Source organism: Anomaloglossus baeobatrachus, chromosome 9, assembly GCF_048569485.1.
Source record: "Anomaloglossus baeobatrachus isolate aAnoBae1 chromosome 9, aAnoBae1.hap1, whole genome shotgun sequence".
Lineage (NCBI taxonomy): Eukaryota > Metazoa > Chordata > Amphibia > Anura > Aromobatidae > Anomaloglossus > Anomaloglossus baeobatrachus.
The window spans coordinates 222,617,795-222,641,510 of NC_134361.1; the positions used below are offsets into that span (position 1 = coordinate 222,617,795).

The 23,716-nt window shown below is 46.1% G+C and overlaps 1 protein-coding gene across 1 annotated transcript in view; it reads right to left on the reverse strand.

The window, feature by feature from the left end:
• Window positions 1-23,716, reverse strand: part of KCND1 (potassium voltage-gated channel subfamily D member 1) — an 87,850-nt gene that overhangs the window by 53,322 nt on the left and 10,812 nt on the right. The window contains exon 2 of the mRNA XM_075324611.1: window positions 3,657-5,194. Within this exon, the coding sequence (XP_075180726.1) occupies window positions 3,657-4,771 (1,115 nt within the window). The 5' untranslated portion in view covers window positions 4,772-5,194. The remainder of the gene's footprint in view (window positions 1-3,656; window positions 5,195-23,716) is intronic.

Here is a 23,716-nt window from a genome sequence, read left to right on the forward strand (position 1 = left end):
TCCCAGGACTCACCCCTAGTACTGATACAAATCAGACATCTCCTCCCCAATCACAGTAATGTAAGGCAAAAGTCTGCAGCTGCATCCCCCTCCTCCCCTCTCACAGCATGTAAACACACAACAATGTAAGACAGAAGACTGCAGCTGCATCCCCCTCCTCTCCTCTCACAGCATGTAAACATACAACAATGTAAGACAGAAAACTGCAGCTGCATCCCCCTCCTCCCCTTACACAGCATGTTAACACACAACACTGTAGGACAAAAGACTGCAGCTGCACCCCCTCCTCTCCTCTCACAGCATGTAAACACACAACAATGTAAGACAGAAGACTGCAGCTGCATCCCCCTCCTCTCCTCTCACAGCATGTAAACATACAACAATGTAAGACAGAAGACTGCAGCTGCATCCCCCTCCTCTCCTCACACAGCATGTAAACACACAACAATGTAAGACAGAAGACTGCAGCTGCATCCCCCTCCTCCCCTCACACAACATGTAAAACACACAACAATGTAAGACAGAAGACTGCAGCTGCATCCCCCTCCTCTCCTCACACAGCATGTAAACACAAAACAATGTAAGACAGAAGACTGCAGCTGCATCCCCCTCCTCTCCTCACACAGCATGTAAACAAACAATGTAAGACAGAAGACTGCAGCTGCATCCCCTTCCTCTCCTCTCACAGCATGTAAACACAAAATTTAAGACAGAAGACTGCAGCTGCATCCCCCTCCTCCCCTCGCACAGCATGTAAACATACAACCAAAAGTTTGGACACACATTCTCATTCAAACAGTTTTCTTAATTTTTAAGACTCTGAAAATTGTAGATTCACATTGAAGGCATCAAAACTATGAATTATCACATGTGGAATGAAATACTTAAAGTGTGAAACAACTGAAAATATATCTTATATTCTAGGCTCTTCACAGTCGCCACCTTTTGCTTTGATTACTGCTTTGCACACTCTTGGCATTCTCTTGATGAGCTTCAAGAGGCAGTCACCGGAAATGGTTTTCCAACAGTTATGAAGGAGTTCCCAGAGATGCTTAGTACTTGTTGGCCCTTTTGCCTTCACTCTGCGGTCCAGCTCACCCCAAACCATCTCGATTGGGTTCAGGTCTGGTGCCTGTGGAGGCCAGGTCATCTGGCGTAGCACCCCATCACTCTCCTTCTTAGTCACATAGCCCTTACACAGCCTGGAGGTGTGTTTGGGGTCATTGTCCTGTTGAAAAATAAATGATGGTCCAACTAAACGCAATCCGGATGGAATAGCATGCCGCTGCAAGATGCTGTGGTAGCCACGCTGGTTCAGTATGCCTTCAATTTTGAATAAATCCCCAACAGTGTCACCAGCAAAGCACCCCCACACCATCACACCTCCTCCACCATGCTTCACGGTGGGAACCAGCCATGTAGAGTCCATCCGTTCACCTTTTCTACAAAGACACGGTGGTTGGATCCAAAGATCTCAAATTTGGACTCATCAGACCAAAGCACAGATTTCCACTGGTCTAATGTCCATTCCTTGTGTTCTCTTCTGCTTGTTGCCTGTCCTTAGCAGTGGTTTCCTAGCAGCTATTTTACCATGAAGGCTGCTGCACAAAGCCTCCTCTTAACAGTTGTTCTAGAGATGTGTCTGCTGCTAGAAGTATGTGTGGAATTGACCTGGTCTCTAATCTGAGCTGCTGTTAACCTGCGATTTCTGAGGCTGGTGACTCGGATAAACTTATCCTCCGCAGCAGAGGTGACTCTTGGTCTTCCTTTCCTGGGGCGGTCCTCATGTGAGCCAGTTTCTTTGTAGCATTTGATGGTTTTTGCCACTGCACTTGGGGACACTTTCAAAGTTTTCCCAATTTTTCGGACTGACTGACCTTCATTTTTTAAAGTAATGATGGCCACTCATTTTTCTCTACTTAGCTGCTTTTTTTTTTGCCATAATACAAATTCTAACAGTCTATTCAGTAGGACTATCAGCTGTGTATCCACCAGACTTCTGCACAACACAACTGATGGTCCCAACCCCATTTATAAGGCAAGAAATCCCACTTATTAACCTGACAGGGCACACCTGTGAAGTGAAAACCATTTCCGGTGACTACCTCTAGAAGCTCATCCAGAGAATGCCAAAAGTGTGCAAAGCAGTAATCAAAGCAAAAGGTGGCGACTGTGAAGAACCTAGAATATAAGACATATTGTCAGTTGTTTCACACTTTTTTGTTAAGTATTTCATTCCACATGTGATAATTCATAGTTTTGATGCCTTCAATGAGAATCTACAATTTTCAGAGTCATGAAAATAAAGAAAACTCTTCGAATGAGAAGGTGTGTCCAAACATTTGGTCGGTACTGTACATATACATACACACACACACATATATATATTATATATATATATATATATATATATATATATATATATATACACACACAAACACATATACATTTGCGGTGCATACAGGCGGTATATTTCTATAAAATTATTGATGACGTACACAGGCGGTATATTTATATATAATTATTGATGGCATATACAGGCGGTATATGTAGAGTTCTGCAGATACTATTAACCCTTTTTCTCCCTGCTCCCGGGATGGCGTATACCCATGTGTCGGCTGTGGGCACATTATGGCGGGGGAGATAAATAGATATGTGCCTGTGTAATTCCACACTTAATGAATTACTGCGCTCTTTCATCACAGTCGCCCTCCTGCCATCGTGTTATTAGCACGGTAATTAACCCAGTGCCACCATTGTTCAGAGGACGGGGATGTGGGAGAACATGACAACTCCCGAATCCCCCGTGTTCCTCCTTCTGGACTACATACAGCGGAGCCCATGAGGATATCAGTATTAGCTGGGGGGCTCCAGGCCCGGGGTCTTTGCCGCCTCGAGCTCTTGTCCCACATGTATTTTTAGAAACACCTGATCAATAATGTAAGCCGCGGTGGGAAATGGCGCAGTACGGCGGCCGACAAGCTGCCTCTCGCCTTTATTAAGTGGCGGCACAGTCCCAGCCGGGAGCTGAGTAACTGGAGGCAGTTTGGTTGCTAGGGAGGATATCCTTAGCAACCAGTCTGTCTCAGATCAGTGAAGGCCTCACCCTAGACTAGAGCAACGTCGTTGTGTGGCCCCGGCCTATACTCATTGCCCAGGGGGAAAGAGATTACAAGTAACGATACTACACAGACCACTCCCCGACCTCCACCTTCTGGTCCTGTCCAGACACACAGGAAATCACTGATAAAAGTGGTCCCTACTGTGGCCAGTGATTGGCGGGACCAGGAGTTGTCATAGCAACAATAATACCAGATAACAAGATGCAAACCAATGTTGTCATGGTGATGATGGTGTACCGGATCATGTGACTCACCCCAGTATTGTTATGGTGGCAATGGTGTACCGGATCATGTGACTCACTCCAGTGTTGTCATGGAGGCAATGGGTACTGAATCGTGTACCTCACCCCTGTATTGTCATGGTGGCAATGGTGTACCGGATCAAGTGACTCACCCTGTATTGTTATGGTGGCAATGGTGCACCGGATCATGTCACTCACCCCAGTGTTGTCATGGTAACAAAGGTGTACCGGATCATGTCACTCACTCCAGTGCGGTCATGGTGACAATGGTGTACCGGATCATGTCACTCACCCCAGTGTCGTCATGGTAACAATGGTGTACCAGAAGGCCGCGGGAATGCTAGTGAACTTCGTCTTGGCCGTTCCCTTCTCTGCATAGAACATAACAGTAGCAAAGATGATGATGGCCATGGTGAGGGAGAAGAGGAGGAAGCCGAGCTCGGAGGCACAGCTCTTCAAGGTGTACCCGAGAATCCGCAGTCCTTGGGAATGGCGGGAGAACTTGAAGATCCGGAAGACGCGGAAAACACGTAACGTGACAAAGGCACCACTCACATTATCGTTCTCTGGCATGACTAACTGGATGTAGAAGGGCATGATGGCCACCACGTCAATAATACTCATCACACTGCGCATGAACTTAAAGCGACTGGGGGCGGCAAATAGTCTCATGAGGTACTCAAAGGTGAAGATCAGGACACAGGCCGTATCCATGCAGTTAAAGGCTGTCTCGTACTTCTCCCCACATGGCTGGTCCTTAAGGCGCCCAGGTAGTGCACGGCAAGGCACCGTTTCCACGACATTTGCAATCACCGAGACGGCAATGAAGAAACCAGTGACATAGTAGAAAACAAGAGCCATAGTGCTGGTGTGAGGGTTCTCGAAGGCCCTCCACAGTCTCTGCCGGAAAGTGCTGTCAGGGGGTAGAGGGGCATCGTTCGCAGTCTCCGCTTCCGTATCCTCTGCTAGTCTCTCCAGGTTCTCTTTTTTGCGGTCGCGGTATTCTTCTAGACAACAATCTCCAATGATCTCCGGTATGATGCCATAGAATGACAGCTCTTCATCGAAGGCCTGGATGCATTCATGGCGGGGATAATGTAACTTGCCCGTCCTATAGAAATTGAGTATGTGTCTGAACATCTCTGGATCACGGTCAAAAAAATACTCCTGTGTCTCCTGGTTGAAGAAGAACTCCTTCTCGGTGCTTCCTAACAAGGTGTCGGGGTATCTGTCTAATGTATTTTTCCATGTCTGGAACTTCCTTCCGCTGACATTGACCACCAGTATTTCGTCGTTTCTCTTTCTTTTGTCACTCGGAGGTTTGGGCATTGGCCTCTTCGCAAGAGGAAGCCATCCCACCGCTGCTGCTCGAGCAAAGGGAAGCCATGTCGCCACTCCAGCAGCCATAGTTTAGTGGCTAAGTCTTCAGAGGCCACAAGTCCAGTCTGTGGATCCAGTATGTGACCATGAAAATGTGGACCTGCCTTAAGGAACTAGAGAGCCGATTAATAAGTTTAGAATTTAGTTCCAGTCCAAGAAGACAGACCAGAAAAAGAGTCAAAGATGGTGATCTTAGCCCACCGAGATCCTGGCTTCAGGAGGACGAGAAGGACAACATGTAGGCTTGTGATGCTCGATTAAGATCATGAAGGTCTAGATCCACAGCTGAGGTTTAGTCAGACCATAATGCACTGTAGTCGTCGTCCGTATGGCTATTTTTCTTTCCTAATTCTGGCTTTTCTTGGATTCTCTGCCTGCATCCTACAGATTCTTCCTGTGTTCTTCTCCCACACAATCTGTAATTAGATTTCTTTCCAATACACTCTTGTTCTGTTGGCAAATTAAAAAAAAGTTCAGAAAATGTAAAATATGCAGAAGAAAATACAGTCCTATTTGTTTTGTATGGACCTGAGGACATAGACCTCCTGTTGTCACCGAATACGGGACAGACCGTTCATGGTTATCTGCAATGGCAAATCATTAGAATACGGTCCTATCATCTCCACCTTGGAAGACTCTTGAGGACTCCAAATACCCACAAGATAAAACCCTAGATCTCCATCTAAAGCTATGATCAGTTAAGGGGTGGACTGGTCCCTCAAAGCAAATCACTCCTGTCCTCCTAATACACATATCTTTAGGACTGGGTCCTATCAACTCCACCTTAAGAATGTCTTTAGGACTCTGAACCCATATGTATCTCATAGTGCCTTACATATAGGTTACAGTGTTTGGTCTTCTCAATACCTCCTACTATGTGGAAGATAAAACCTTGACCTCCACTAAAAGCCACGTTCAGATCAGGAGTCTACTGAGCCAATGATATAGACCATTCCTGTCCTCCAAATACAAAAAAGGGTCTTGAGGACTCCACAACCATATGGATCTTCTATTCCATCATAAATAGTCATAATTTATTGGTCTCCTCATATCTCCTAACATCCAAAACATACAACTCTTGTTCTCTACCTGAAGCCACATTCAGATCAAAGGTGGTACGGGGCCCTTGGTTCAGATAATTCCTGTCCTAACATGCAAAACATTAGGACCAGATCCTATCAGCTCCACCTTAGGATGAAGGTGGACTAGGCTCTTGGTACAGATAATTCCTGTTCTTCTGATATATACAAAACATTAGGACCAGATCTTATCAGCTCCAACTTAGGAGGATCATGAGGACTCTGAACCCGCCTATCAACTCTCATATAGGATCTTGGTCTTCTCAATATGTCCAAATATGCAGAATATATTACCCTCAACCGCCATCTAAAGCACATTTAGATCAGGGGAGTACTTGAGCCTTAGGAATTAAAATGGTTATTTCATGAGGAACTTATGGATGATACAGCGATGGTTCCCTTCACGCTCAAGTGGACTCAAGCCATCAAAGGAATTAACATAAATAGTGAAGCATGTAATGCTATGTATCCTCTCCAGGGGCCAAAATGTCTGTCTAGTTGCACCTTCCCTAAACTAGTCAAAGGCGTTACAAATGAAGACCATGAGATGAAGACTACGAGACTTCTGGAGTCAAAACTACAGTATTAAGAGTACTGAGTACAAGACTACTGAGTCAAGAATACTGAGAACTGATGAAGGAACCATAGGTCCCCTTCAACCGATGGTTCTTGGATACAAGCGACGACCATGAGCTGATGACTACCAGAGTCAAGACTACTGAGTCAAGACTACAGTACTAAGAGTACTGAGTACAAGACTTCTAAGTCAAGAGTATGGAGAACCTCTCCAACCGATGACCCTTGGACACGAGTGAAGACCATTAGATGAAGACTATAAGACTACTTGGGTCAACACTACAGTACTAAGAGTACTGAGTACAAGACTACTGAGTCAAGACCATTTAGAACTGATGAAGGAGCCATAGGTCCCCTCCAACCAATGACCCTTGGACATGAGTGAAGACCATGAGCTGAAGACTACTGGAGTCAAGACTACAGTACTAAGGTCAATACTACTGAGAACTTATGAAGGAGCCACGGGTCCCCTCCAACCAATGACCCTTGGACATGAGTGAAGACCATGAGCTGAAGACTACTGGAGTCAAGACTACAGTACTAAGGTCAATACTACTGAGAACTTATGAAGGAGCCACGGGTCCCCTCCAACCAATGACCCTTGGACATGAGTGAAGACCATGAGCTGAAGACTACTGGAGTCAAGACTACAGTACTAAGGTCAATACTACTGAGAACTTATGAAGGAGCCACGGGTCCCCTCCAACCAATGACCCTTGGACATGAGTGAAGACCATGAGCTGAAGACTACTGGAGTCAAGACTACAGTACTAAGGTCAATACTACTGAGAACTTATGAAGGAGCCACGGGTCCCCTCCAACCAATGACCTTTGGACACTAGGTCAGAAGAACCGACACCACAGTCAATGGAGAGAGATGTAGGTCCAAAAACCTAAACCTAAAAGAATCGAAGGGGTATTCCCATCTTGGACACTCAGAGATCGGTGGTGGACTTGACCTTTATAGAACATACGTAGGTCCAAAAATCTAAACCTAAAAGAATTAAAGGGGTATTCCTGTCTTGTACTCATAGAGATCGGTGGTGGTCTTGACCTCTAGGTCCTTCACCGATCCTGAGATTTAGCTTTGTGTCACCTCAACAGTTTTTCACCGATAGGGAGACATCGTTAGCATATACACCATTGTTTTACAAGGCCGGAATACCCTTTTAATATGGAATGAAGGCTCTTCTTACAACCCCCATCTGAACAATCGCCTCCCGACAGAGCTCGCTGCTATCTAGGAGCTGTCATCCTGAGGAACTGGTGTGGTCCGGAGATGCGGTGGAGCTGGAGGGATTGTCACTCAGGATCCCGAGCAGTCACATTTTATCTTTCTTATTTCTACAGATGGAAATCCAAGGATATTTCCATGTGACACTGAGTAATGTCACTACTCCATCTATGATCATGCCTCTATAGCTACTAACACCCCTCGCTCGGGTGGGGGGGTCACAATAATAATAACTACATAGGTTCTAGTACAAAATTAAAAAGCAAAACATCCAAAATGTATAATCCCTTTAAATTTAAAAAAAATAAGGGCGCCAGTAATTATGCAATTCCCAAAGTTGCACCCGAATGTTAACGCTGGGTAATTATAGGATGTCCCATTTGCTTCCGGCCTAAAAGTGGGTCACGTCTGATATATAACACCCGCGCGGTAAATGGTAAGGGAACGACATAAAGCGAATAATATAGCAAAAAAAAAAAAAGAAAAGACAATTACTGGTCGGCCTCCAAAAAGGTGAAAGGATCATAGAAGATTCATGGAACAGATTAAAAAAAATTCTTCAAAAGCCGTTTATCAAAATCTTGACGTCCTAATGGGCTCGGAGAATATTGGACTTTCAGAGGTCAAGAGAAACACTTAATGGAGAACATTAGGTCGCTCCCATTCATCCTGCGGAGTCCAGGGGGTGATTGACAGCAGAGTCCGACGACTCCACTACGGCTGTAAATGGCCAATTAAAAGGGTATGAGACTTGTACTGGCCGCCAAGATGATGTGTCTGGCCGAGGACCTAATGATGGACGCTCCCTACTGAAAGGGATCTTCCACCTAAGTGTAATTCCAACAAATTAGGAAACCAAGAAAGCAAAAGACTTGGTGTAATTGTTGCCAGGTCCAATGCCCATTGTTTGCCTTTCAGATCTGTGCCAATTTAGCCATTTGCTGAGGGCCTGGAAGCTGGAGACATAGTGCCGAAATGTTCATTGGTATTAGCCAGTATCAATTAAAGCCTGTAATGTTCTCCAGAGCTGCACTCACTATTCTGCTGGTGCGGTCACTGCGTACATACATTACATTACTTATCCTGAGTTACCTCCTGTATTATACTCCAGAGCTGCACTCACTATTCTGCTTGTGCGGTCACTGCGTACATACATTACATTACTGATCCTGAGTTACCTCCTGTATTATACTCCAGAGCTGCACTCACTATTCTGCTGGTGCAGTCACTGTGTACATACATTACATTACTGATCCTGAGTTACCTCCTGTATTATTCTCCAGAGCTGCACTCACTATTCTGCTGGTGCAGTCACTGCGTACATACATTACATTACTGATCCTGAGTTACCTCCTTAATTATACTCCAGAGCTGCACTCACTATTCTGCTGGAGCAGTCACTGTGTACATACATTACTGATCCAGAGTTACATCCTGTATTATACTCCAGAGCTGCACTCACTATTCTGCTGGTGCAGCCACTGTATTATACACCAGAGCTGCACTCACTATTCTGCTGATGCAGTCACTGTGTACATACATTACATTACTGATCTTGAGTTACCTCCTGTATTATACTCCAGAGCTGCACTCACTATTCTGCTGGTGCAGTCACTGTGTACATACATTACATTACTGATCCTGAGTTACCTCCTGTATTATACTCCAGAGCTGCACTCACTATTCTGCTGGTGCAGTCACTGTGTACATACATTACATTACTGATCCTGAGTTACCTCCTGTATTATTCTCCAGAGCTGCACTCACTATTCTGCTGGTGCAGTCACTGCGTACATACATTACATTACTGATCCTGAGTTACCTCCTTAATTATACTCCAGAGCTGCACTCACTATTCTGCTGGAGCAGTCACTGTGTACATACATTACTGATCCAGAGTTACATCCTGTATTATACTCCAGAGCTGCACTCACTATTCTGCTGGTGCAGCCACTGTATTATACACCAGAGCTGCACTCACTATTCTGCTGATGCAGTCACTGTGTACATACATTACATTACTGATCCTGAGTTACCTCCTGTATTATACTCCAGAGCTGCACTCACTATTCTGCTGGTGCAGTCACTGTGTACATACATTACTGATCCTGAGTTACCTCCTGTATTATACTCCAGAGCTGCAGTCACTATTCTGCTGGTGCAGTCACTGTGTACATACATTACTGATCCTGAGTTACCTCCTGTATTATACCCCAGAGCTGCACTCACTATTCTGCTGGTGCAGTCACTGTGTACATACATTACATTACTGATCCTGAGTTAGCTCCTGTATTATACTCCAGAGCTGCACTCACTATTCTGCTGGTGCAGTCACTGTGTACATACATTACTGATCCAGAGTTACCTCCTGTATTATACTCCAGAGCTGCACTCACTATTCTGCTGGTGCAGTCACTGTGTACATACATTACTGATCCTGAGTTACCTCCTGTATTATACTCCAGAGCTGCACTCACTATTCTGCTGGTGCAGTCACTGTGTACATACATTACATTACTGATCCTGAGTTACCTCCTGTATTATGCTCCAGAGCTGCACTCACTATTCTGCTGGTGCAGTCACTGTGTACATACATTACGGATCCTGAGTTACCTCCTGTATTATACTCCAGAGCTGCACTCACTATTCTGCTGGTGCAGTCACTGTGTACATACATTACTGATCCTGAGTTACCTCCTGTATTATACTCCAGAGCTGCACTCACTATTCTGCTGGTGCAGTCACTGTGTACATACATTACTGATCCTGAGTTACCTCCTGTATTAGACTCCAGAGCTGCACTCACTATTCTGCTGGTGCAGTCACTGTGTACATACATTACTGATCCAGAGTTACCTCCTGTATTATACTCCAGAGCTGCACTCACTATTCTGCTGGTGCAGTCACTGTGTACATACATTACATTACTGATCCTGAGTTACCTCCTGTATTATACTCCAGAGCTGCACTCACTATTCTGCTGGTGCAGTCACTGTGTACATACATTACTGATCCTGAGTTACCTCCTGTATTATACTCCAGAGCTGCACTCACTATTCTGCTGGTGCAGTCACTGTGTACATACATTACTGATCCAGAGTTACCTCCTGTATTATACTCCAGAGCTGCACTCACTATTCTGCTGGTGCAGTCACTGTGTACATACATTACTGATCCAGAGTTACCTCCTGTATTATACTCCAGAGCTGCACTCACTATTCTGCTGGGGCAGTCACTGTGCACATACATTACTGATCCTGAGTTACCTCCTGTATTATACTCCAGAGCTGCACTCACTATTCTGCTGGTGCAGTCACTGTGCACATACATTACTGATCCTGAGTTACCTCCTGTATTATACTCCAGAGCTGCACTCACTATTCTGCTGGGGCAGTCACTGTGTACATACATTACTGATCCTGAGTTACCTCCTGTATTATACTCCAGAGCTGCACTCACTATTCTGCTAGAGCAGTCACTGTGTACATACATTACTGATCCAGAGTTACATCCTGTATTATACTCCAGAGCTGCACTCACTATTCTGCTGGTGCAGTCACTGTGTACATACATTACATTACTGATCCTGAGTTACCTCCTGTATTATACTCCAGAGCTGCAGTCACTATTCTGCTGGTGCAGTCACTGTATTATACTCCAGAGCTGCGCTCACTATTCTGCTGATGCAGTCACTGTGTACATACATTACATTACTGATCCTGAGTTGCCTCCTGTATTATACTCCGGAGCTGAACTCACTATTCTGCTGGTGCAGTCACTGTGTACATACATTACATTACTGATCCTGAGTTACCTCCTGTATTATACTCCAGAGCTGCACTCACTATTCTGCTGGTGCAGTCACTGTGTACATACATTACTGATCCTGAGTTACCTCCTGTATTATACTCCAGAGCTGCACTCACTATTCTGCTGGTGCAGTCACTGTGTACATACATTACTGATCCAGAGTTACCTCCTGTATTATACTCCAGAGCTGCACTCACTATTCTGCTGGTGCAGTCACTGTGTACATACATTACTGATCCAGAGTTACCTCCTGTATTATACTCCAGAGCTGCACTCACTATTCTGCTGGGGCAGTCACTGTGCACATACATTACTGATCCTGAGTTACCTCCTGTATTATACTCCAGAGCTGCACTCACTATTCTGCTGGTGCAGTCACTGTGCACATACATTACTGATCCTGAGTTACCTCCTGTATTATACTCCAGAGCTGCACTCACTATTCTGCTGGGGCAGTCACTGTGTACATACATTACTGATCCTGAGTTACCTCCTGTATTATACTCCAGAGCTGCACTCACTATTCTGCTAGAGCAGTCACTGTGTACATACATTACTGATCCAGAGTTACCTCCTGTATTATACTCCAGAGCTGCACTCACTATTCTGCTGGTGCAGTCACTGTGTACATACATTACATTACTGATCCTGAGTTACCTCCTGTATTATACTCCAGAGCTGCAGTCACTATTCTGCTGGTGCAGTCACTGTATTATACTCCAGAGCTGCGCTCACTATTCTGCTGATGCAGTCACTGTGTACATACATTACATTACTGATCCTGAGTTGCCTCCTGTATTATACTCCGGAGCTGAACTCACTATTCTGCTGGTGCAGTCACTGTGTACATACATTACATTACTGATCCTGAGTTACCTCCTGTATTATACTCCAGAGCTGCACTCACTATTCTGCTGGTGCAGTCACTGTGTACATACATTACTGATCCTGAGTTACCTCCTGTATTATACTCCAGAGCTGCACTCACTATTCTGCTGGTGCAGTCACTGTGTACATACATTACTGATCCAGAGTTACCTCCTGTATTATACTCCAGAGCTGCACTCACTATTCTGCTGGTGCAGTCACTGTGTACATACATTACTGATCCAGAGTTACCTCCTGTATTATACTCCAGAGCTGCACTCACTATTCTGCTGGGGCAGTCACTGTGCACATACATTACTGATCCTGAGTTACCTCCTGTATTATACTCCAGAGCTGCACTCACTATTCTGCTGGTGCAGTCACTGTGCACATACATTACTGATCCTGAGTTACCTCCTGTATTATACTCCAGAGCTGCACTCACTATTCTGCTGGGGCAGTCACTGTGTACATACATTACTGATCCTGAGTTACCTCCTGTATTATACTCCAGAGCTGCACTCACTATTCTGCTAGAGCAGTCACTGTGTACATACATTACTGATCCAGAGTTACATCCTGTATTATACTCCAGAGCTGCACTCACTATTCTGCTGGTGCAGTCACTGTGTACATACATTACATTACTGATCCTGAGTTACCTCCTGTATTATACTCCAGAGCTGCAGTCACTATTCTGCTGGTGCAGTCACTGTATTATACTCCAGAGCTGCGCTCACTATTCTGCTGATGCAGTCACTGTGTACATACATTACATTACTGATCCTGAGTTGCCTCCTGTATTATACTCCGGAGCTGAACTCACTATTCTGCTGGTGCAGTCACTGTGTACATACATTACATTACTGATCCTGAGTTACCTCCTGTATTATACTCCAGAGCTGCACTCGCTATTCTGCTGGTGCAGTCACTGTGTACATACATTACATTACTGATCCTGAGTTACCTCCTGTATTATACTCCAGAGCTGCACTCACTATTCTGCTGGTGCAGTCACTGTGTGTGAATACAGTTGTATAGTAGATAGAGGTTGAAGTCACAATAAGTACATGAAGAAAAAAAAAGGAAAAGTTTGATAATAATGATATTAATAGTGAAGGTTCTTTCCAGTAAGAGCAGTTCTGATAGAAAACTTGAGATATTTCCTGTATAATGACTATATATATATAACTGTATATATAACTGTATATATATATATATATATATATATATATATATATATATATATATATATATATATATATATATATATATATATATAAATATATATATATATATGACTATTCGTTCGTGCGGATCATGGGATTGATCCTGTTACCCTTAGTTTTCGTTAACGAGGCAATTTAATAAATGCAAGGCTCTTTCCAGTGCTAGACCCGTGTGCTGAGCCCCGGAGGATGACGGTCTGTCCGAGCCCAGCAAGCACTTTCCTGACAAGGTGCTTATATGGCCAATACAAGAAGACAAGCTGTATATAAGGAATCTATAAGCCGCGGCTCCTGCATCATCAGTCCCTCGTGTCTGTCTGTCTGTCATCTATTTCATGTCTGTCCATCCATCCATCTCATACTGTTTTTGCTTCATTTCTCATGAGCTGAACTCTAAGATCTGAGACTTGTTGTACGTGCACAAAAGGCCTTTTTTGCCTCTAATATTCTTGTCTACATCTGTGTTATTGATCCCTTCTCCTTTGCTGAAATAATCCATCCCCCTCACAGGTGCGGCATATCAAGATGCTGATTAGACAACATGATTAATGCACAGGTGTGCCTTAGTCTGGCCAGCATGATTATTGCACAGGTGTGCCTTAGGCTGGCCACAGTAAATGGCCACTCTAAAATGTGCAGTTTGCATGTCGCAGGTTTTGAGGGAGCGGTTGCGCTGAGGTGGAGGGATTATCTGCGCAGAGGAGAAGCGCTCACTAACACAGATTTACACAAATTTGTGAACAATATTTCAAAGAAAAAGGCTAATGAAAAATGGGGGCAAAAACCAAAGTGGTGCAGTTATATTGTTATAGGACTCATATCACCTCCATCCAAAACCCCCAAACATGGGAAAGCGCTAAAAAGGCAGACGACTGTTTACACCCTGTGCTGCAGAGATCTGTTCATATCGTCTCTCCGGGAGGAAGGAGACACTCGAGCGCCATTTCTGGAGGTTTTATATGTAAGAAGTCATGGTGAGAACATTGGGGGTTTCATTCATTTTACCTGGAAATGTGATTTTAATTTGTATCATATCTATCACATCCATCCTTCTAACTACCAATCCATCCATCCAATCCATCCATCCATCCATCCATCCAATCTATCCATCCATCCATCCATCCATCCAATCCATCCATCCAATCTATCCATCCATCCAATCCATCCATCCATCCATCCAATCTATCCATCCATCCATCCAATCCATCCATCCATCCATCCAATCTATCCATCCATCCATCCATCCATCCATCCATCCATCCAATCTATCCATCCAATCTATCCATCCATCCATCCATCCAATCCATCCAATCCATCCATCCATCCAATCTATCCATCCATCCATCCAATCCATCCATCCATCCAATCCATCCATCCATCCATCCAATCCAATCTATCCATCCATCCATCCATCCAATCTATCCATCCAATCTATCCATCCATCTAAAGCCAGCTTTACACCTTACAATTAGGTGTGCGATCTCGTATGCGATGTGACACGCCCAGGTCGCATATGCGATTGAATGAGATTGCACGTTGGTCGTTCATTTGCTGTCACACGTGCGTTAGTAGTCTATGTTAAATTGATCAATTTTGTGTGCGATCCTTTAGATCATGTGTTCTGTGACGTATGCATTGGGCACCCTTTTTTTTTATTTATTGACTTGCCAAGCGTGTGCAATGTGTAGGGATGCGTTTTTACTATGTCATCTGCCATTCAGCTCTGTTACATGGCCGCTGACAGCAGACACAGACAGCCATGTAGCAGAGCTGAATGGCAGATGACAGCAGACACAGACAGCCATGTAGCAGAGCTGAATGGCAGATGACAGCAGACACAGACAGAGCCGCACTGTCAGAATGAACTCGGGTGAACTTCACCCGACTTCATTGTCATGCTGCGTCTCTGTCTGTGTCGCGCCCTGATTAGCGGTCACCTGTGAAGGACTCACCGGTGACCGCTAAACTCCTGAGTGACTGAAGTGTCCCCCCCTCTCTCATACTCACCGATCCCCGGCGCTGCACGGCGTTCACACTGCTCCGGCGGCTTTTACTATTTTGAAAAAGCCGGCCGCCCATTAAACAATCTCGTATTCCCTGCTTTCCCCGCCCACCGGCGCCTATGATTGGTTACAGTGAGACACGCCCCACGCTGAGTGACAGGTGTCACACTGCACCCAATCACAGCAGCCGGTGGGCGTGTCTATACTGTGCAGTGAAATAAATAATTAAATAATTAAAAAAAACGGCGTGCGGTTCCCCCCAATTTTATAACCAGCCAGATAAAGCCATACGGCTGAAGGCTGGTATTCTCAGGATGGGGAGCCCCACTTTATGGGGAGCCCCCCAGCCTAACAATATCAGCCAACAGCCGCCCAGAATTGCCGCATACATTATATGCGACAGTTCTGGGACTGTACCCGGCTCTTCCCGATTTGCCCTGGTGCGTTGGCAAATCGGGGTAATAAGGAGTTAATGGCAGCCCATAGCTGACAATAAGTCCTAGATTAATCATGTCAGGCGTCTATGAGACACCTTCCATGATTAATCTGTAAATTGCAGTAAATAAACACACACACGCCAGAAAAAATCCTTTATTAGAAATAAAAAACACACACATATACCCTGGTTCACCACTTTAATCAGCCCCAAAAAGCCCTCCATGTCCGGCGTACTCCAGGATTGTCCAGCGTCGCTTCCAGCGCTGCTGCATGGAGGTGACCGGAGCTGCAGAATACACCGCCGCTCCTGTCACCTACACGCAGCAACTGAGGTGAGTAGCGCGATCAGCTGAGCTGTCACTGAGGTTACCCGCGGCCACCGCTGGATACAGTGACAGCGGGTAACCTCAGTGACAGCTCAGCTGATCGCGCGGCTGTCTTCATTAGCTGTGTGGAGGTGACAGGAGCGGCGGTGTCTTCTGCTGCTCCTGTCACCTCCATGCAGCAGCGCTGGAAGCGACGCTGGAGCATCCTGGATTACGCCGGACAAGGAGGGCTTTTTGGGGCTGATTAAAGTGGTGAACCAGGGTATATGTGTGTGTTTTTTATTTCTAATAAAGGACTTTTTCGGGTGTGTGTGTTTATTTACTGTAATTTACAGATTAATCATGGAAGGTATCTCATAGACGCCTGACATGATTAATCTAGGACTTATTGGCAGCTATGGGCTGCCATTAACTCCTTATTACCCCGATTTGCCAAAGCACCAGGGCAAATCGGGAAGAGCCGGGTACAGCCCCAGAACTGTCGCATATAATGTATGCGGCAATTCTGGGCGGCTGTTGGCTGATATTGTTAGGCTGGGGGGCTCCCCATAACGTGGAGCTCCCCATCCTGAGAATACCAGCCTTCAGCCGTATGGCTTTATCTGGCTGGTTATAAAATTGGGGGGAACCGCACGCCGTTTTTTTTAATTATTTAATTATTTATTTCACTACACAGTATAGACACGCCCACCGGCTGCTGTGATTGGTTACAGTGTGACACCTGTCACTCAGCGTGGGGGCGTGTCTCACTGTAACCAATCATAGGCGCCGGTGGGCGGGGAAAGCAGGGAATACCAGATTGTTTCATGGGCGGCCGGCTTTTTCAAAACAGTAAAAGCCGCCGGAGCAGTGTGAATGCCGTGCAGCGCCGGGGATCGGGGGATCGGTGAGTATATGAGAGGGGGATAGACTGACATGGACAGAGAGTGAGGGACAGAGATAGTGACCGACTGACAGAGATTAGGGAATGACAGACATTGTGAGGCGCTTCAGAACGCAGCTTTTCAGCTGCGCTCTGAAACAGAGCTTTTTTAAGCTGCGGTGCAGAGCGCACACCTGCGCACACAGCATCAGACAACAAAATCGTATGAGGGATGTCACACGTTACAATTCACTAGGTTCATACAACAAAACGTCCAATGTATGAGGAATAAACGATGTGTTTGCGATCACCGTATTTTCGGTCAATCTTGATCGCACGTAGGTTTCACACGCAAATACGTCACGAACGATGCCGGATGTGCGTCACTTACAACTTGACCCCGACGACGGATTGAAAGATTTATTGAAGCGTGTAAAGCAGGCATTATCTATCCATCCATCCATCCTTCTATCTACCAATCCATCCATCCAATCCATGCATCCAATCCATCCATCCAATCTATCCATCCATCCAATCTATCCATCCAATCTATCCATCCATCCAATCTATCCATCCATCCAATCTATCCATCCAATCTATCCATCCAATCTATCCATCCAATCTATCCATCCAATCTATCCATCCAATCCATCCATCCAATCCATCCATCCAATCCATCCATCCAATCCATCCATCCATCCAATCCATCCATCCATCCATCCAATCTATCCATCCATCCATCCTATCAATCCATCCTATCAATCCATCCAATCTATCCATCCAATCTATCCATCCAATCTATCCATCCATCTTATCTATCCATCCATCCATCCATCCATCCAATCTATCCACCAATCCATCCATCCTCTCAATCCTATCAATCCATTCTTCAATCCATCCAGCCTTCTATCTACCAATCATCCTTTTATCTATCCATCCATCCATCCTATCTATCCATCCATCCAATCTATCCATCCATCCAATCTATCTATCCATCCATCCTATCTATCCATCCATCCTATCTATCCATCCATCCTATCTATCCATCCATCCTATCTATCCATCCATCCTATCTATCCATCCATCCTATCTATCCATCCATCTATTCATCCATCCTTCTATCCATCCATCCTTCTATCCATCCATCCTTCTATCCATCCATCCTTCTATCCATCCATCCTTCTATCCATCCATCCTTCTATCCATCCATCCTTCTATCCATCCATCCTTCTATCCATCCTTCTATCCATCCATCCTTCTATCCATCCATCCTTCTATCCATCCATCCTTCTATCCATCCATCTATCCATCCATCCATCCATCCATCTATCCATCCATCTATCCATCCATCCTTCTATCCATCCATCCTTCTATCCATCCATCCTTCTATCCATCCATCCTTCTATCCATCCATCCTTCTATCTATCCATCCATCCTTCTATCCATCCATCTATCTATCCATCCTTCTATCCATCCATCTATCCATCCATCCATCCATCCTTCTATCCATCCATCCTTCTATCCATCCATCCATCCTTCTATCCATCCATCTATCTATCCATCCATCCTTCTATCCATCCATCCTTCTATCCATCCATCCTTCTATCCATCCATTCATCTATCTATCCATCCATCCTTCTATCCATCCATCCTTCTATCCATCCATCCTTCTATCCATCCATCCATCCTTCTATCCATCAATCCTTCTATCCATCCATCCTTCTATCCATCCATCCTTCTATCCATCCATCCTTCTATCCATCCATCCTTCTATCCATCCTTCTATCCATCCATCCTTCTATCCATCCATCCATCCTTCTATCCATCCATTCTTCTATCCATCCATCCTTCTATCCATCCATCCTTCTACCCATCCATCTATCCATCCATCTATCCATCCTTCTATCCATCCATCCTTCTATCCATCCATCCTTCTATCCATCCATCCTTCTATCCATCCATCCTTCTATCCATCCATCCTTCTATCCATCCATCCTTCTATCCATCCATCCTATCTATCCATCCATCCTATCTATCCATCCATCCTATCTATCCATCCATCCTATCTATCCATCCATCCTATCTATCCATCCATCTATTCATCCATCCTTCTATCCATCCATCCTTCTATCCATCCATCCTTCTATCCATCCATCCTTCTATCCATCCATCCTTCTATCCATCCATCCTTCTATCCATCCATCCTTCTATCCATCCATCCTTCTATCCATCCATCCTTCTATCCATCCTTCTATCCATCCATCCTTCTATCCATCCATCCTTCTATCCATCCATCCTTCTATCCATCCATCTATCCATCCATCCATCCATCTATCCATCCATCTATCCATCCATCCTTCTATCCATCCATCCTTCTATCCATCCATCCTTCTATCCATCCATCCTTCTATCCATCCATCCTTCTATCTATCCATCCATCCTTCTATCCATCCATCTATCTATCCATCCTTCTATCCATCCATCTATCCATCCATCCATCCATCCTTCTATCCATCCATCCTTCTATCCATCCATCCATCCTTCTATCCATCCATCTATCTATCCATCCATCCTTCTATCCATCCATCCTTCTATCCATCCATCCTTCTATCCATCCATTCATCTATCTATCCATCCATCCTTCTATCCATCCATCCTTCTATCCATCCATCCTTCTATCCATCCATCCATCCTTCTATCCATCAATCCTTCTATCCATCCATCCTTCTATCCATCCATCCTTCTATCCATCCATCCTTCTATCCATCCATCCTTCTATCCATCCTTCTATCCATCCATCCTTCTATCCATCCATCCATCCTTCTATCCATCCATTCTTCTATCCATCCATCCTTCTATCCATCCATCCTTCTACCCATCCATCTATCCATCCATCTATCCATCCTTCTATCCATCCATCCTTCTATCCATCCATCCTTCTATCCATCCATCCTTCTATCCATCCATCCTTCTATCCATCCATCCTTCTATCCATCCATCCTTCTATCCATCCATCCATCCTTCTATCCATCCATTCTTCTATCCATCCATCCTTCTATCCATCCATCCTTCTATCCATCCATCCTTCTACCCATCCTTCTACCCATCCATCTATCCATCCATCCTTCTATCCATCCATCCTTCTATCCATCCTTCTATCCATCCATCCTTCTATCCATCCATCCTTCTATCCATCCATCCTTCTATCCATCCATCCTTCTATCCATCCATCCTTCTATCCATCCATCCTTCTATCCATCCATCCTTCTATCCATCCATCCATCCTTCTATCCATCCATCCATCCATCCTTCTATCCATCCATCCTTCTATCCATCCATCCTTCTATCCATCCATCCTTCTATCCATCCATCCTTCTATCCATCCATCCATCCATCCATCCATCTATCCTATCCATCCATCCTTCTATCCATCCATCCATCCTTCTATCCATCCATCCTTCTATCCATCCATCTATCCATCCATCCATCCATCCATCCATCCATCCTTCTATCCATCCATTCTTCTATCCATCCATCCATCCTTCTATCCATCCATTCTTCTATCCATCCATCCTTCTATCCATCCATCTATCCATCCATCCATCCATCTTTCTATCCATCCATTCTTCTATCCATCCATCCATCCATCCTTCTATCCATCCATTCTTCTATCCATCCATCCTTCTATCCATCCATCCTTCTATCCATCCATCCTTCTATCCATCCATCCTTCTATCCATCCATCCTTCTATCCATCCATCCTTCTATCCATCCATCCTTCTATCCATCCATCCTTCTATCCATCAAATCTATCCATCAATCCATTCTTCAATCCATCCAGCCTTCTATCTACCAATCATCCTTTTATCTATCCATTCCTCTATCTATCTATCCCTCTATCCTTCCATCCATCCGTCCATCCACCTCTCTATCTATCCCTCCATCCATCCCTCCATCCATCCCTCCCTCCCTCTATCCCTCCCTCTCCCCATCCCTCTATCAGTCTGTCTTTCTATATCTGTTTCCCATCCATCATTGTTACGAGTGCTGTACTCCATGGTCGCGCCCTGGTAATGGACTCCAGAAGCGCCTCACCAGCAGCTCTGTCCTCCTTCCATCTGGGATAGAGATGGAGAGGTTTGGCGATGGAGGCGCAGTCTCCATATCCCGGCTATATTTAACCCCCGGTTGTTGTGCGGCTCGGTCAGCTGTTTGTAAATGGCATCTTAAATAATTCACTGTTGTTTATGGGAGTCATGTGCTGTATGCAGCGCTCCGGCCTTGGTGCGCAGCGCTCCGGCCTTGGTGCGCAGCGCTCCGGCCTTGGTGCGCAGCGCTCCGGCCTTGGTGCGCAGCGCTCCGGCCTTGGTGCGCAGCGCTCCGGCCTTGGTGCGCAGCGCTCCGGCCTTGGTGCGCAGCGCTCCGGCCTTGGTGCGCAGCGCTCCGGCCTTGGTGCGCAGCGCTCCGGCCTTGGTGCGCAGCGCTCCGGCCTTGGTGCGCAGCGCTCCGGCCTTGGTGCGCAGCGCTCCGGCCTTGGTGCGCAGCGCTCCGGCCTTGGTGCGCAGCGCTCCGGCCTTGGTGCGCAGCGCTCCGGCCTTGGTGCGCAGCGCTCCGGCCTTGGTGCGCAGCGCTCCGGCCTTGGTGCGCAGCGCTCCGGCCTTGGTGCGCAGCGCTCCGGCCTTGGTGCGCAGCGCTCCGGCCTTGGTGCGCAGCGCTCCGGCCTTGGTGCGCAGCGCTCCGGCCTTGGTGCGCAGCGCTCCGGCCTTGGTGCGCAGCGCTCCGGCCTTGGTGCGCAGCGCTCCGGCCTTGGTGCGCAGCGCTCCGGCCTTGGTGCGCAGCGCTCCGGCCTTGGTGCGCAGCGCTCCGGCCTTGGTGCGCAGCGCTCCGGCCTTGGTGCGCAGCGCTCCGGCCTTGGTGCGCAGCGCTCCGGCCTTGGTGCGCAGCGCTCCGGCCTTGGTGCGCAGCGCTCCGGCCTTGGTGCGCAGCGCTCCGGCCTTGGTGCGCAGCGCTCCGGCCTTGGTGCGCAGCGCTCCGGCCTTGGTGCGCAGCGCTCCGGCCTTGGTGCGCAGCGCTCCGGCCTTGGTGCGCAGCGCTCCGGCCTTGGTGCGCAGCGCTCCGGCCTTGGTGCGCAGCGCTCCGGCCTTGGTGCGCAGCGCTCCGTGGGAAGCATGGTGGGAAGGGCTGGGACGTCACACAAGACATCGCTAAAGTTTTAGGGCCGAACTTGGGTCACGACATGTGTGAGACGTCACTGACTACAATAACTATGAGCTGCGGAGATGTTGGGGTCCCAGGGCTGCCCCCATAACAATCCCTACAATCCGAGGGCCCCCATGTTCGGTAATCAGTGCAAACCCCTCTAAATAGCTGGCCGACATTTATACAGCAGAGAATTTCCCCAGGACTCTGGTTCAGGGGTCTCTATAAGTATATAAAAGATAGGAGGTGGTCCCACACTTGGGAAAGCCCCCCCAGGAGCCAGAGAAGAACACAAGCAAAAGCAGGATGGTGATTGGCTACAAAGGACACAGCTCCGCCTCCTCTGCTCTGATCCTCCCTGCCCCTGAGGAGCCTGTATATCAGTGCATGGCGCTCACATAGACCAGCGAGGACGGGCGAGGACGGGCGAGCCCAGCCGTCCTAATGTGACACTGATATATCCAGTCTCACAAGACTCTGCGCCGGGTTCTTCATTTCCCTACAAATACAATGAAATCTTGATTATCCGCACTAATGACGCCGTAGAGTCGATGAGCGCTGCTCCGGAGAACGACTCGCTTAATTATACAACAAATGTGAGCTACAGCTGGGAAATAAAATACTCCAATAAAACTCCGAAATGTGCGGCCCCCTGATGAGAGACGGCAAACACAACTCTACACTGTCTGCACCAATCTATCTATCTATCCCTCTATCTATCTATCCCTCTATCTATCCCTCTATCTATCCCTCTATCCCTCTATCTATCCCTCTATCTATCCCTCTATCTATCTATCTATCCCTCTATCTATCCCTCTATCTATCTATCTATCCCTCTATCTATCTATCCCTCTATCTATCTATCCCTCTATCTATCTATCTATCCCTCTATCTATCCCTCTATCTATCCCTCTATCTATCCCTCTATCTATCTATCCCTCTATCTATCCCTCTATCTATCTATCTATCTATCCCTCTATCTATCCCTCTATCTATCTATCTATCCCTCTATCTATCTATCCCTCTATCTATCTATCCCTCTATCTATCTATCTATCTATCTATCCCTCTATCTATCTATCCCTCTATCTATCCCTCTATCTATCTATCCCTCTATCTATCCCTCTATCTATCCCTCTATCTATCCCTCTATCCTTCTATCTATCCCTCTATCTATCTATCTATCTATCTATCCCTCTATCTATCTATCCCTCTATCTATCTATCCCTCTATCTATCTATCCCTCTATATCTATCTATCCCTCTATCTATCCCTCTATCTATCTATCCCTCTATCTATCTATCCCTCTATCTATCCCTCTATCTATCTATCCATCTATCCCTCTATCTA